At 37.9% G+C, this 15,118-nt stretch overlaps 2 protein-coding genes across 5 annotated transcripts in view; both read right to left on the minus strand.

Moving 5' to 3' along the window:
- The window catches only part of LOC139119977 (transcription factor SPT20 homolog), a 48,143-nt gene that overhangs the window by 11,696 nt on the left and 21,329 nt on the right, over positions 1-15,118 (minus strand). For 2 of the 4 annotated variants that reach the window (XM_070683975.1, XM_070683985.1), the window contains one exon: positions 14,037-14,918. The exons of 1 other annotated variant lie outside the window; for it this stretch is intronic. In XM_070683975.1, the coding sequence (XP_070540076.1) occupies positions 14,392-14,918 (527 nt within the window). In that variant the 3' untranslated portion in view covers positions 14,037-14,391. Of the gene's footprint in view, positions 1-11,952; positions 11,966-14,036; positions 14,919-15,118 lie in introns of those variants that run through there. One more of the 4 variants, XM_070683959.1, reaches the window with a different exon arrangement.
- Positions 6,953-12,436, minus strand: LOC139120004 (membrane-spanning 4-domains subfamily A member 4D-like). Its single transcript, XM_070683998.1, has 7 exons — positions 11,887-12,436; positions 10,528-10,777; positions 10,116-10,172; positions 9,521-9,664; positions 9,188-9,313; positions 8,607-8,727; positions 6,953-8,098 (listed from the first exon to the last, which is right to left on the minus strand). The coding sequence occupies exons 2-7, from the start codon at positions 10,774-10,776 to the stop codon at positions 7,872-7,874; spliced, it is 924 nt and encodes a 307-aa protein (XP_070540099.1). The 5' UTR covers position 10,777; positions 11,887-12,436; the 3' UTR covers positions 6,953-7,871.

Here is a 15,118-nt window from a genome sequence, read left to right on the forward strand (position 1 = left end):
ACAATTGATCAATCTGAATTCACCAAATAACAATTGATCAATCTTGACGGGTGCGGCTAGCTGGCAGGGTACGCTTTCCCATTCCGGACACCTGGTACCACCGCTATTTCGTGGTTCAAGATGACCCCATTGCCTTTGTCACCATCTATATGTTCCTTGGACCTGGTAAATGTCATAGTTACCTTGAATGATAACGATTATTGGACCTGATTTGATGTCTATTGACGTGTAAATATAGTTTGAACATCTACAGAAATAAAGATATTACAGTGTCTAATACTAAATAAAAGTTTGGTTGATATGTGGAAATTGTTAGATACATAATTAGGGATCCTTGGATAAAGGTACTACCTGTATGTGAACTCATCAAACTATCAAATCTCAAGTTTTGCGATACTTTACTCGTCTGCTACATATGGACAAATTTGGAGCCAGTTGACTAAATTATATAAACTTATAAGTTGTAAATATTAACATTTTGCCTTAATATGAACGTTTTGTGCTAGTATCTAGAGTATCTGTCAATCTGTTTTAATATATTTCTGACAATGACGTGCGAAAGTCTCGCTTTCAGCTAAGCTAATGGAACCTCGTTTTCGACCAGTCCAGCTGACATGTCTTCTCGGACTGAGGAACTTGTTGGCGGCAACTGAGCCTGATCCTGGTTTACATTCACATCCGGGCCAGTGACTTCCCCTGCCAGTTGCGCGGGTGGTCCAAGTGGTGCCTTTGGTTGTGGGTGTGGTTCTGGCCAATCCTGTTGATGTTGATCCACTGGTACTGCTCCATATTGCAGGGACTGCTGCGGTTGATGCTGCAGCTGCTGGGTCTGTAACTTTGGCACCTGTTGGTGTTGTTGCTGTGGTAGCTGCTGTCCCAGTGGTTGTTGATGGATGGCTGCTGGTTGCACTGCCTGCTGCATTTGATGTTGCATCTGCTGATGCTGCGGCTGCTGGGTATGAAACTGTGGCACTTGTTGGCGTTGTTGCTGTGGTAACTGCTGCCCCTGTGGCCTTTGATGGATGGCTTCAGGTTGTATCACCTGATGCTGCAGCTGCTGAGGCTGTAACTGTAGCATTTGCTGGCGTTGCTGCGGCTGTCGCTGTGGTAACTGCTGCCCTTGTCCATGTTGATACACAACACCAGGTTGTGGCTCCATTTGGATACTTGGCTGCTGATTGGATGTCATGACTGGCTGCATGTTAACAACGTAACTTTGAGGTATTCGCTGCAGATCTGTTTTGTAAGAATTAAAAAGTGTTTTAAGAAGACAGTAGTTGAAATCTTTGTGTAGTATTCTTAAATATAGGCCATGGAAACGAATTTATTGTTTATTATATAGTATGCTTGTGAGGTAATTTTTCACGCGTACATATCGATGACTAGACATAAGAATACAATAGGAACCTCATGAAAAGGTAAATATCGTTCCATTAATAGCAACCAGATAGGTACTTACTTGGATAATGTGGCACAATCTCAACTCCAGAGGGCGCCATACACTGAGCGGGTTCGTTTTGGATTGAAGCCATCGGGAAGCCGTGACTGGCCCCTTCAGAGCGCCTCGCCGCAATGTACATCTGTATCGAGAAGCAAAAGAACAGGTTGTAAGTGTTAAGGTAATTTCTGCATGAACTTACATATAACTATAAACTTTTATTGCCAAATTATCTTAAAATACTATTTATTATCACACTATCAATTTCCGCTCTATTTCACAACTTATGATAACGGCTACTTCTGGACAAAGAGTTACTAAATTAATGTACATACACATGCGCATTAATATTCATAAAGTCATAGTAAAATTCTGCGAATGTGTAAAATCAACACTTTCAGCCCAAACACGCAAAACAGGATACTAATATGCGGAGTATGATATGATAGATATACACAGCTTGTAGAAACCAATTGTATTCGACGTTTTTAGTTGCAAGTAAGTATCATTCATGTGATGAATATTATGAAGTCCGATATAATGAAAACGCTAACAGTTTTGCTTTCCAATCGAAACGGTTTCTTGTTTTTTTTAATATGAAGAATATATCGAATGCAATGCTAGACACTCAATGACGTACCATTGACGCTGAAGGCTTTGTTTGCAGCAGTACGCTGAACAGCAGAATGAAGATTGAAGAATAGCAATCACTAATTCAGCCAATGCTACTACAGCCATTGTACTGTCAACGGTAACTCTGCCACCCTGAAAATGGGAATAAATTCAAGGTCAACCAAACAAACCAAAGGACAGGTTTAAAATTATATTGATGCACATATTCACTAATATTATATAGGGCTCAGCCTTTGGTGTCGCGCCAGGCTTTGAGATTAAAAATATAATTTGTATAAGTTCATGATTAGTAATCGTAAAGGATAAAATACAATTAATTGTTACATTCTAAATACGATTGTACAAATATGACCGGTTTACCCTCTGATGAAAACAGTTCACGTACACGATGTCAGGGCACCCTGTAGGTATAGATTTCATGTAATGTGTAATAATTGGCAATTTTACCATGATAACTACCAATTGTGTTTATTAAAAGATGTATTGTGCCATCATTAACGTTGCAATAGTAACTGTACCGCCCAACTTTCGATATTGTAAGCTGAAAAGCAGCGTTACAGTTAAAAACGGGCAAATTTTGCACCAAGTTATTGACACAGAGGGCGCTTTCGAGATTCAAACCCAGCATTCATTGCGAATGTTCTCGTTTATATGCACGACAGTTTTCTCTCTTCTTCTATTTTTGGGCGTGGTAGTAACGATATTTTGTATCAGCGACAGGGTGTAATAATATTACTCGTTAATAAAAAGACATATTTTATTAATGAGATGTTATAAAATAATAGCGAGCATGTTTCGTATTTGTTTATTAACGAGCACTCCAAAACACATGGCGGCACCCGCGAAAGTCGGGTACACTTCCGGTTACTCGCATAGTATATTATGAATCTGCGCATGCGTAGTCAGTAAGCCGCTGGCGCGACTATTCATTCATTCATTCATTCATTCATTCATTCATTCATTCATTCATTCATTCATTCATTCATTTATTCATTCATTCATTCATTCATTCATTCATCTCCCTTCCTTCCTTCCGTGCGTCATCTTTTCTTCCTTCCTCCCTTCACCCATACATTCTGTCATTTATTTACCAGGAATAGGGAAGATACAATAGTTTCAACATACGTAGCTGTTCTACAGTAATAAGGGTACCAGCCGCCTTCCCATTGGTAACAACGTTCTTCACTAACTGCAGCGATGATACTAGGAATACAGGCACTGCCTGCCATAGTTGCCGAGATGATAGACAGAACCATGGTGGTAATTATCTGTTGAGATACAGACAACTTGTACCATTAAAACATTTAAATAGAGTACATACGTACACCCATAATACCATCGTAAGGCTTACACACGTGGCCACTTTAGTGTTGATCAAGCCTACTTGATACAGACAGAAATTCTGCTTGTATAAAGACAAAACAGACCCTGCCAAGGGTTGTAAATGAGAGCTAACGATTGGCACTCTGTGTTAAAAATTGAGACACAAGATACCACTTCCATTCATTAAAGCCTCTACGCAATAATTAATTTATTGAGGCAACACACTTTTATGAGCTCACTGCTATAGCATCAAGTAAAATTGTATGTCCCATGCAGACAGTGTGTCTGGGGAAATTGAAATAAACAAGACTTGTACATGGACCAGTGCATGGTAATGTTACATTGTATCTCAATCTTGAACACAGGGTGCCAATCGTAAACTCTCATTTTAACCCCAGACAGAGCTAGTTTTGCCGTTGTGTATATAAACAACATTATATTTAGTCAATTATTTAAATTAGGAAACTCACATAGGCCAAATTACATTAAGCATGGCAAAAGCTTTGAATTTATGAAGAAATTTGTTTGTTTGTTTGTTTGTTTGTTTGTTTGTTTGTTTGTTTGTTTTACATACAAATCATGTAGACTTGACATCCAAATTGGCAAGTGATTGAAAACCTATATCGTCAAAGGTTAGACGCCTGCAATACTATGAAAGCTAATTACCATCGCATTCGTCTCCTTCAAAGAGGCGGATATCCCAAACGATCCTTCAATGGCGAACTGTAAAAAACATAAATATATCAATTATATGCCTGTTGTAAATGATTATAGTTTTCCGATTAGATATCACTTATATTGTGATTTCTATAAGCGCAGATGCTCCTCGGATGATCAAATTTCCGAAATGTGGATCAAACCCATGAAAACAGAATGACATCATAATCAGCAGATCATCGTGGTACAGTGCTCAGACATCACCTTTCAGAAACAACTTCTTGAACGAAAAAGTGCTTGATATAATTAGCATAACAAATGTTTACCTTGTATATGCAATGTATGTTACAATGATAAGATGGAAATCATCGAGAGTCCATTCCTCTTCCACTTTTAATATGTCTGTTTCGGTTTTTTGAAAAAAGGTTATTAAACATTTATTTTAGGGTTATACCTACCATAACACCACACCATATACCAATACCAGATTCATGATATCGGCAGTCGATAACGATGGCAGTAATACCCAGTATTACACAAATGACACCGAATATGATCTGGAAGATTCCAAAGACCATGGTCGCCCGTGAAGCAAAGCCTGGTCCTTTTCCCTTTCCATTGGTGTTTCCTCGGGGTCGTCCCTGCACAGCCTGGGTTGGCTGGCTGGCATAGAATTGCTGCTGCTGTTGCAGCGGTTGTTGTTGCTGTTGATGTAGCATGCTGATAAGAGGCATAAGACATCAATATTCCTGTATGATTTCTTATGTATGGAAAGTCACTGAATTTAAAATGGCACAGTTAAAATAAGCTGAAATAAATAACTACACTATGACAAGCTTTGGCAGTTGTTTTGATTTTCCTTTCAATAATAATTCAAGAATTAAAAAAATTGGTCAAATTGCTCTATTTCCGCAATATCTGCTCAAAAGATTTATCATTCAAATCATGTCACTACAAAAATGTGAGAAAAACGGAATGTGTTTTGACAGGCAATTGTCCTTGAAATTAGACTATTGACCAGCTGACGATATTTTTGGCAGGAATACCAAGATTCTAATTAATAAACTGTTCTTCACTCCAATGCATGACAAACACATTATCCTTCCTCTCACTATGAGTTCAGCGACATTACGGCTATTGTAATTGATGATAAGGGGTTTTTCATTTTTGGTGAATACCCTATGCCAGTCAACGCATAGATAGAAATACACTAGACGTTGCTATGCAGCTTAATATGCATCGAGCATGCGAGTTGCATACTGACAAGCAGAACCGAGAATATGAAAATGGGTCGCAAAAGTGCCAGATTATTTCATAGTTTTCCTTTTACTTCTTAAAAATTGACTGGGAGAAATGGTGATTGTCGAGATCGATCACGTTTGTGGTACAACCTGACCTAAATAAAGAGTCAGCGGTATATAAACACATTTATGGATAGAAGAACGATACCTCGACAGTATCAGATCAGTCAGTAGTAACAATTTCTAGTGGTACATGTAAACGGGATTAAAAATAATACTATTTGTACATTACCTTTTCACTATAGCTGCTAAGTCCTTGTCCAAAAGCCAACTGTTTGCCTCTTACTTACATGACAGTCGCAACCAACATGGCCGCCAATAACTGGGTCATTTTCTTCTGCGTGACGTCATGCATGCCCCTTGCACTTTCTCACCTGTGTCACATGTGTCATGCGGAGTACTTTGGTTAACCGTAGTCGGCAGGGTAAGTTGTATCTGAGTTCTTAGTTTTCCGACATGCAGAAATTCTTGTTCAATTCGAGATTGACATCTGAAAGACACGTGATAAAATGCCGCTTCATGCTCCTGCCTATGTGTAAAGTCAGGTGAGAAGTTAGAGACAGAAAGTGCTGTCCTCCTCAAGAAAGCAGAGGCGAGTACTCGGCCGTGTGAGGGGGTTTTGGCTACCCAGGCAAAAATAAGGCTCCGCCGGAGCAGGTAGACAGTTTCCAAAGAGCAAAATGTTTCAAAAATTCCGAAAATTCTCGAAATTCCAAACAGTAAACTTTCTTAGCATGTCAAGCTTATATCCAAGCATAAATTTGAATTTTTTTCCGATATAAAACCACTTAGTAGGTCAATATTAGACAAACGGCCACCACAGGTAGGTAAGCGTTAATGCAGTCAAAACATATAGTGTTGCATTCCTATAAGAAGAATGTAGCTACGAACCTTCGAGCATCTTCGTCTTATTTATGGGGACCAAAAGGGCAAAGACTTGCATGGTAAAAACTCCTTTACTCAAGTATACTTATAGGTCAATGACCCTGAGTGACCTCATGTCAATCCAGAGTGCAGAAAATTGCCTGTTTTGTTGCTTGTTTTGTGCCCTATCCAAACTTTTTTGCAGTATGGGTCGATCCCTTGCATAGATCAGTGAGTTCACTGTCATGCTGAGTGCTTTGGTTACCCAAAAATATGTCGGTAAAGGAATTAGTGTCTGATTTTGAGTTGTCTTGATGTTGAGCAATAGTTTTGCCTAACTTCACTAACTTGAGTTTCAGATTTGAAAGGTGGGTGAGTTCATTTAGTGAGTTCATTATTGTTGATAGTGAAGCTCAGAGAATTTCGATGTTGCAGCCAGCATGGACACAAAATGGTTATGATGCATAGTGGTACTCTACATAAACCTGCATTGTAAAACAACTGACATCAAAGATCCTCGGGATGTGAATGGATGAGCGAAAATTGATTAAAGTGTATTACAATTTCAGTTAATTGTATAGTTCATGTATAATAGCTGTCATGGTATCCCGAGTCGTATTACATCATGACTTGAGCTGTGATACACATTGGTTTGTATTGTACTTGATTGGTAAAACTTTAAATCTTCTTCGAATGTGTGTGCTTTAAAGCAACTTTAAATCTCAAGTACAAAATCTTCGGACCTATAGTAGTAATTTTATTCAAATCCATAAGTGTTTTTTGTTTGAAAGTGTGAATTGTGGTGGTTCTCACTATTGCAGGTTAGTTTGAAAAATACTCCTCGACAAATGCTTTAACAACTTCAGATGTAAAAAATGGCAACAAAACACTTTTATGTACTGTTTTACACATAGATACTTGTGAGCGAAAACCGTCAATCAAATCAATTTGGTAGCCCTCGTGACTGTACATTCTTATCAGACAGGTATAAAACTGTTTCGGCGTTATAGTAAATTGAATACATGTCGATTGAAAATGTATCTCTATTCAATATAGGAAAATACCGATCTAAAATTAATATACATTTTAATTCGTAAACAGTCTGAAGACTTCTGCTGAGAGCTGTTAATTATAATATTGATAATAACGATAACGACGCTAATATTGTATCTTTTCAATGAATAATAATTTCATCAGAGTTCGATGACACTGTATCAGCACAGAAATACACGTCGACTTGTAAATATGGATTGTACATCTATAACAATAAGGTCTTAACAGATTCTAATACTATATGAGAGTTCGCTTTATATGAGAATACTTAGATAGAGAATTGGGGAGGTTTTGATTTAGGCACCACTGTTATCAAACCATAAAAACTCACGTTTTTGCAATAGTTTGCTCGTCTGCTGCATATGGACTTATTTGGAGCCTTTGGAGTAAATGATACATTAACTACATGTATCTAATTTTTGTGAAACTTTCAAACTTGGCTAGATATGAACGTTGAGTTCGAGTTTTTAACTTTTATCAAAGAGTGGTTGATCCGTCAATTTGCTCAAATACATTTCTGATTATAATATGTGAAACCCTCGTTTTCAGCTACGCTAATGGAGCCTAGTTTTCAACCAGTCCAGCTGACATGTCTTCTCGGATTAAGGAACTCTGTTGTTGTTGTTGATCCACTGCAGCACATAACATTGATTGCTGCGGTTGATAAGGCGGCAGCTGGGTCTGTAACTCTGGCACTTCTCGGTGTTGTTGCTGTGGGAACTGTAGCTATTGTCCTTGTTGATACACAAAGCCAGGTTGTGGTTCCAGTTGGATATTGCTGCAGACTGGCTGCACTTCAACACGTAACCTTGTGGTACTTGTCCATGGTCTGTTTAGTCAGAATAAAAGATTCATGAGAAGAGAGTATCACTGTTAGTCTGTGCTCAAGAATGTTGAGGGGGCTGGATGAATTCAGGGGAATTCGAAAAACCTTGGAGTAGTCAAGGGGGAACTTTAAAAATTTTTTCTGCCTATTGGGGAAGGACCTGAAAATATTTTGGTTCCCAACATTTTGATGCTGTCATGGTTCTAATGTTAGTAATAATTAAACAAAATCTAGAACCGTTTTGTCGCATTTTATGACTTTAATCTTGAAAAATTCTAAAAATGTATGAATGCCATTAAATTTACGTAAAAACAACAAGTTTGCCTTGTAACAGGGAAGGAGCTGCAACTGTTGATATATATCAAACAGTTTCTTGGTTTCTCGCTACAGCATGCTGAAGAACACAATATTATGAAGAGTAGTTATTAATGACTAGACAAAACAATATTGAATGTGAACCTTATAAAAGGATACACATCGTGTCATAAACATCAACCAGATAGGAACGTACTTGGATAATGTGGCACAAGCTCAACTCCAGAGGGCGCCATCTGCTGTTTGGGTTCGTTTTGGATTACGGTCACCGGGAAGCCGTTATTGGCCCCTGCGGATGTCCTCAAGGCAATATACATCTGTTTTGAGAAACCAAAGTATTGGTTATAATTTATTCAACAATGACATGAACTTCCTTGTAACTGTATGAATTTTTACGAGCAAACTTTCCTGACATGCCATTTTTATAAAAGTCTTTATCCCTGTTTGATCTATTTCACAATTTGCCCAATGACAAGGGCTTATTCATATTTAATTAATATATGTTCGCATTCATATATTTCAAAATTACAGAATTAAATGTCTATCAATTTCTACAATCAAAACTGTCAACTCAAAAACCAAAATCAAATGTCACAAGACTCCCTATTGAAGGAAATTGTTTGACACAGAATAATTACCGGTAGAAACCATTCATAATTTGACTCTCTGAATAGAAAGCATTCATCACGTGTCTTTGTGATCGAAACTGATAATTCTTGCTGCTTTGGAATATGCGAGGAATTTTTCGAATGCAATGCTAGAAATTCTATGACCTACCGGTGACGCTGAGAGCTTTTGATTACAGCAGTACGCTGAACAGCAGAAAGCAGACTGAAGGACTGCAATCACTAATTCAGCTAATGCTACGACCGCCAGTAGACTGTCAACAGCAACTCTGCCATCCTGAAAAAATGAAGAATAAACTTGTGGTCAACTAAGAAACCGCAGCGCAGGTATAAATCTACAATGTTGAAACAAACGCTGTAAAATTATTATCATATAATATTCATTCGCTCATTCCTCTTCTTTCCCTTCTTCCTTCCTTCCTTCCCCATCCATTAGTTTGTTCATTTACAAGAAATAGGAAGACAGAAAGTAGTGTAAACATACATATTCTGTATCACAGTAATATGGGTACCAGTCACCGTCCCATTGGTAACAATTTTCTTCAATAACTGCTGCGAAGACGCTTATAATACATGCAATGCCTGCCATAGTTGCCGAGATTATAGATAGAACCATGGTGGTAATTATCTGTTGAGATACAGACAACTTAATACTATTAATACATTCCAGCAGAAGGCAAACGTATAACCATAGCGTAATACGACAAGGCTTATGCTCAAACACAGACCTAAATGGTTTCAAATATGAACTGAAAACTTTGAAACCGAATTAGATTTTACCATCTTAAATAAATGAAAATGTGAATTACGCTATGATCTCCGCTCCAGCCGAATAAGGTTAACCGAACTGTATATGTGACGACAACCTTAGCCAGTTTCGTGGAGCAAAGTATGGTATATACACCTTGTCTCTTAAGTCTTTATTCTTTTATTTATTTTACATATCGACAGTCATGTGCATTTGGCATCTATATTGATGGTGAAATCAATTTTATTTTCAGAGAAATTGACAAACGATTGAAAGCCTATGATGAAGACAGTTTGCCGCCATCAAGACCATAAAAGCTAATCTTAATTACCATCGCGTTCGTCTTCTTCAACGATGCAGCTATCCCGAACGATCCTGCAACTGCGAACTGTAAAAAATATAATTTGTCACATGCTTGTTCTAAATGGTTACGGTTTTCTGAGGATATATCACGTACTTTGAAGTCTAACGTGACTTATATAAGTGCAGATGCATCTCAGATGCTCAAATTACCTACATGTTGATCGGACACATGATAACGGAATGACATGACTATGATCAGTAGATCGTCTTGGTACAGTCTTCAGAAAACACGTTTCAGAAATATATCTTTTTAATTTGGATCAAACACTGGATATAATAACCAAACGATACCATTGGAAGCCCCATTCCTTTTCTACTTTTAATAAGTCTATTTTGGTCTGTTTGCCAAAAAAAGGGGTGTTTGAAAATTCCATACCTACCATAACACCACACCATATACCAGTACCAGATTCACTAACTTTACATACGATAACGACGGCAGTAATACCCTGCAGAACACAAATGCCGCCGAATATGATCTGGAAGATTCCAAAGACCATGGTCGCCCGTGAAGCAAAGCCTGGACGTTTCCCCGTTCCGTTGGCGTTTCCTCGGGGTCGTCCCTGCACAGCCTGGGTTGGCTGGCTGGCATAGTATTGCTGCTGCTGTTGCAGCTGCTGAGGTAGCATGCTGAAGAGAGACAAAGGCGACAAATATGTCTGTATCATTTGCCATATCAGTAACGCCACTGAATTTAAGACGGCACAGATGAATAAAGATACAATGTGACAAACTTTGACAGATATTTCTAATATTCCTTCAATAATAATTCAAGACTTTAAAACAATAGGTCAAAACTGTTGTGTTTCTGAAATGTCCGCTGAATAGAATTGTCATTTACGACATGTCACATACATGTGAGAAAAATGAATGTGTATTGACTGGCGCTTGTCCATCGGAAGACAATTCCGCAAAAATGTAACGATTGTGGTGAAGTAAAGTGCTTTTCAGAGTCACGCCCATAAATGACAAATGCACTGTCCTTAACCATGAGTTCAGAAACATCACGGCAATATCGTATATCAACTTTGGTGAATTTGCAATGACAGTCAAATAGGGACATTGCTAGACTTGGTTCAAGTCGGTGAATTTTTTACAAAATAAAATCATTTGCAACAGTCTCTCTTGTGACTCTTCCATTTCATACATACTCATTTGAAAATTAGCAGCCCAGGTCAGGTTTACTTTGTGATCGAACGCGTAATACCTTTGAGTCTGCAGTGCGCCGTTGTGAGTACGTTTCTGCCGAGTGAAACTCTCGGCAGCGTATCGCGTAGTACACCCAACTCATCGCGTTCATCCCAACTCACACGTTTCATATGAAAATAAAACACAAATCATCGCGTTCACCACTCAAACGTTCACAGACTTGACCCAGTCAAGGACGTTACAGCTATACCGGATTTCAATTTCGGTGAATGCGCTATGACGGTCAACGCATCGAAGGAATCATACAAGACGTTGCAAAATAGTTGAGAGGCATTACACGTCAAACCGAGAATATGATAAAAACATGTAGGATATGTACCAGCGTGTTTAACTATGTTCTTTTCTCTATTGAACAGCAAACCCAGAGTCCTTGAGTGACTGTAGGGGTCGCTACGATTACGCCTATTGTACAAGGAGTATTAACTCGGAGGTGAAACAACACATTTTTCGATCGAAAGACAATTCCTTGACAATATCCGATAAGTCAGTTGTCACAGTTTCTCGAGATAAAGGTTGCCTGGGTAAATTACCTTGTTTCTGCTCAGTCTTTGTCTGAGTGAAAACTATTCGCCTCTAACATATATAACAGTCGCAACAAACATGGCCGTCAATGACGGCGGCCAAATTCCTCCTGCGTGACGTCATTGTGACCTTGGCACTTTCTCAGCTGTGTCATTAGAGAAGCACTGTGTGCGCTGTGAATCGCAAAATCGTGAATGAGTGTGCAAACACGTCGCTCTGCATAGCTGTGTCACTGGCGAGGTCTTTGTATGCACACATACATTTTAAGGTATTAGAGCTCAGCCCCTTTACAAACAGAAATCAAAGTGCGGGGCCAAATGAATATTGTAGACTAACATTGCGAAAGTGCATTGTCAGTTAATTAAATTTCGTAGAATATACACATTCAAGAGATAATGATGCAAATGTTGATATTATAATTAAAACAGGAAGTAATTCAGCTGTTCTTCTTATTCGATTTAGAATAAAAAATAATATTTTTGTCTTGGTGACGCTGTAGTTTTCATTTACTTGGTATTTACTGTTGTATAAGAACGTTTTAAAACAGCCGTCGAAAAAAGTCTGCAATCGCAACTTCGATTGCAATTTGCTCACGGCTTCTTAGGTAGCATACACTGTATGAAAGTATCCCGCTTTGTATGAACCATTTATTTCTTACAACTCAAAATACCTTACCAATAACTCATTCTTATCATTTCCTCGTCACTTTCTCATACCAATTCTCTATCTAGCAGAAAATAGTCAGAAAATGCAAATACTTTTGAATTCTTAATGCACATGTGTAAGAAGACCACATTCTAGAGACGAGATATGTGATATATACATAATCGTCTTCGAATTCACGTGGATAATATCACGAAATACGAACAAAAAGTTGCAATGTAGTAGGTATGTGCGGAGAGATTGTTGTTTGCAAAGAATAACTCGTCAAATAGCTCAAAGACAAAACTAGAACATGGCCAACATCATCAACGGTCATGAGTTCAGCAACTTGGCAGGAATCACGTGACATCAACAAGGATGGGCATCTTCATCTTCTCTGAGCTGCTGTGAAGTGATGTTTTTACGATCTGTTTTCTCTCCCTATAACACTTAATGTAGATATACAATCTTTAGGTTTTCCTATCATCATATTAGGTCACACACCATTTCATGAATTTTCGTTGATTAGATTTTTCAATTTGATTACCACGCGCGCTCGTAAAGCATTGCATATTTCCGTTATAGGTCCATTTCAGAAAGACAGTGAGTGCCTCAAATTTGTGCTGTCATACGATATATTTTAAAATTTCTCTCTCCTTTTATTGATATAACCAGTAAATTTAATACGTACAGAAAATTCTTAGCCTTTGTGGGAAACAACCTTTTGCTATAATTGGGGATCAAGTTTACCAAAGATAGTACAATATAAATGACTGTACAAATCTAACACATTTATTTATCTAGAACAAGCGATGAACGAGATTTTTGACGGAAATGAATAAAAACTAAACAAATGTAATCAAGGCCTTCGCCTCACCATATTTTACAGACTGATCACAGAGAAATGTCAGTAAAGCGAAAAAGTAACAGTTAACGAAACTTAAAAGCAAAATCTTGAGAAAAACACGCATACGGTTGGGTGATATGCTACGGTTCGTTTACGTGCTATTATTATATGTAGACCTATGGAGCATATCATTTCTGGCTAAAATAAAGAAAAAAATGGAAAGGAAACTTGAAATTGCTATAGTTGCCAAACACTGGTTACAAGACTGGTAGCTGCGATAAGAAATCACTACTGATTTTTTTTTCTAACGACAATTACTGGTTGCATTTAACTAGTTTCCTTTTGCTGCCATTCGTAATAGCTGTATTGTAATTTTTAATACTTAAAGGAATTACATAGAAACTGAACAATATAATAATGATGATTGGTGCTAGCGGTTAATAATAGAGTCTGATGAATTTGAGAATTTTTGAGAATTCCGGAATTTTTCAAAAGATCTCAAAGCTTCAGCTTGAAATTTGTTAATAAACCATTAATCAAATGTATCTGGAAACAAAAGGTGTAATATCAGGCGCATATATAATATATATATATATATATATATATATATATATATATATATATAATATATATATATATATATATATATATATATATATATATATATATATATATATATATATATATATATACAGGTGATCTCATTACAGCCCGATGGTGTAGAGTTCAAGTTTGGTATACTGCAACTTCAAAAATGGTTTGTATATCAGATTATACCAAAAATAATATCATCAATAATTTCCTGCATCACAACTAATTTCGGTTACCATGGTTACATGTATAAGTAACCACATGTAAGGTGTAGCTGTAGGATAAACAAACTATACGTACTGATAGTGATGACAACAATTTAAAACCGATTTAATTGAACACTATGAATGGTAAAACTATCGTTTAGAGACGATCTGTCGATTAGTTTTCATGTATATCTGATATGACAAGTGGGATTCTAGTTTTCGACTAGCTAAGCTAATGGAACCTCGTTTTCAACCAGTCCAGCTGACATGTCTTCTCGGACTGAGGAACTTGATGATGGCAACTGAACCTGATCCTGGTTTACATTCACATTCGGGCTAGTGGTTTTTCCTTCAGGCTGCTTGGGAGGTCCAAGTGGTGCCTTTGGTTGCGGTTGTGATTCACGCCAACCCTGTTGTTGTTGATCCACTGTTCCAGATTGCAGGGTTTGCTTCGGTTGATACTGCAACTGCTGGGACTGTAAATGTGGCACTTGCTGGCGATGTTGCTGTGGTAACTGCTGCCTCAGTGTTTGTTGATGGGTGGCTCCAGGTTGTATCAGCTGATGCTGCAGCTGCTGAGGCTGTAACTGCAACATTTGCTGGCGTTGCTGTACTTGATGTTGTTGCCGTGGTAACTGCTGCCCTTGCCCTTGTTGATACACAACACCGGGTTGTGGGTCCTGTTGGATTCTTGGCTGCTGATTGGATGTCACGACTGGGTGCATGTTTAAAACGTAAGCCTGCTGCTGACGATCTGTTGTGTGAGATAGAAAGATTTATGAAAATACAATATCACTATTACTTGCAACATGACTGTTTGGTACCCTTGACTACAGACTTGTAAAAGGAACTCATTGTTTCACCATATATTGTGTGCTTGTTCGCTTATTTTTACGATTATTTATCGATGATCAGAAATAAGAATACGATATGAGCCTCAATAAAATGGTCCAT

Source organism: Ptychodera flava, chromosome 2 (assembly GCF_041260155.1).
Source record: "Ptychodera flava strain L36383 chromosome 2, AS_Pfla_20210202, whole genome shotgun sequence".
In the NCBI taxonomy this organism is placed as follows: Eukaryota; Metazoa; Hemichordata; class Enteropneusta; family Ptychoderidae; genus Ptychodera; species Ptychodera flava.

Excerpts from the sequence above, each read along its gene's own strand:
- LOC139120004 (XM_070683998.1), bottom strand. The coding sequence starts at position 10,776 with ATGCTACCTCAGCAGCTGCAACAGCAGCAGCAATACTATGCCAGCCAG. Across the intron at positions 9,665-10,115 it reads TGAAGAAGACGAACGCGATG|ATAATTACCACCATGGTTCT; the intron begins GTAATTAAGATT and ends GTATCTCAACAG. Across the intron at positions 8,099-8,606 it reads GCTTGTGCCACATTATCCAA|ACCATGGACAAGTACCACAA; the intron begins GTACGTTCCTAT and ends CTGACTAAACAG.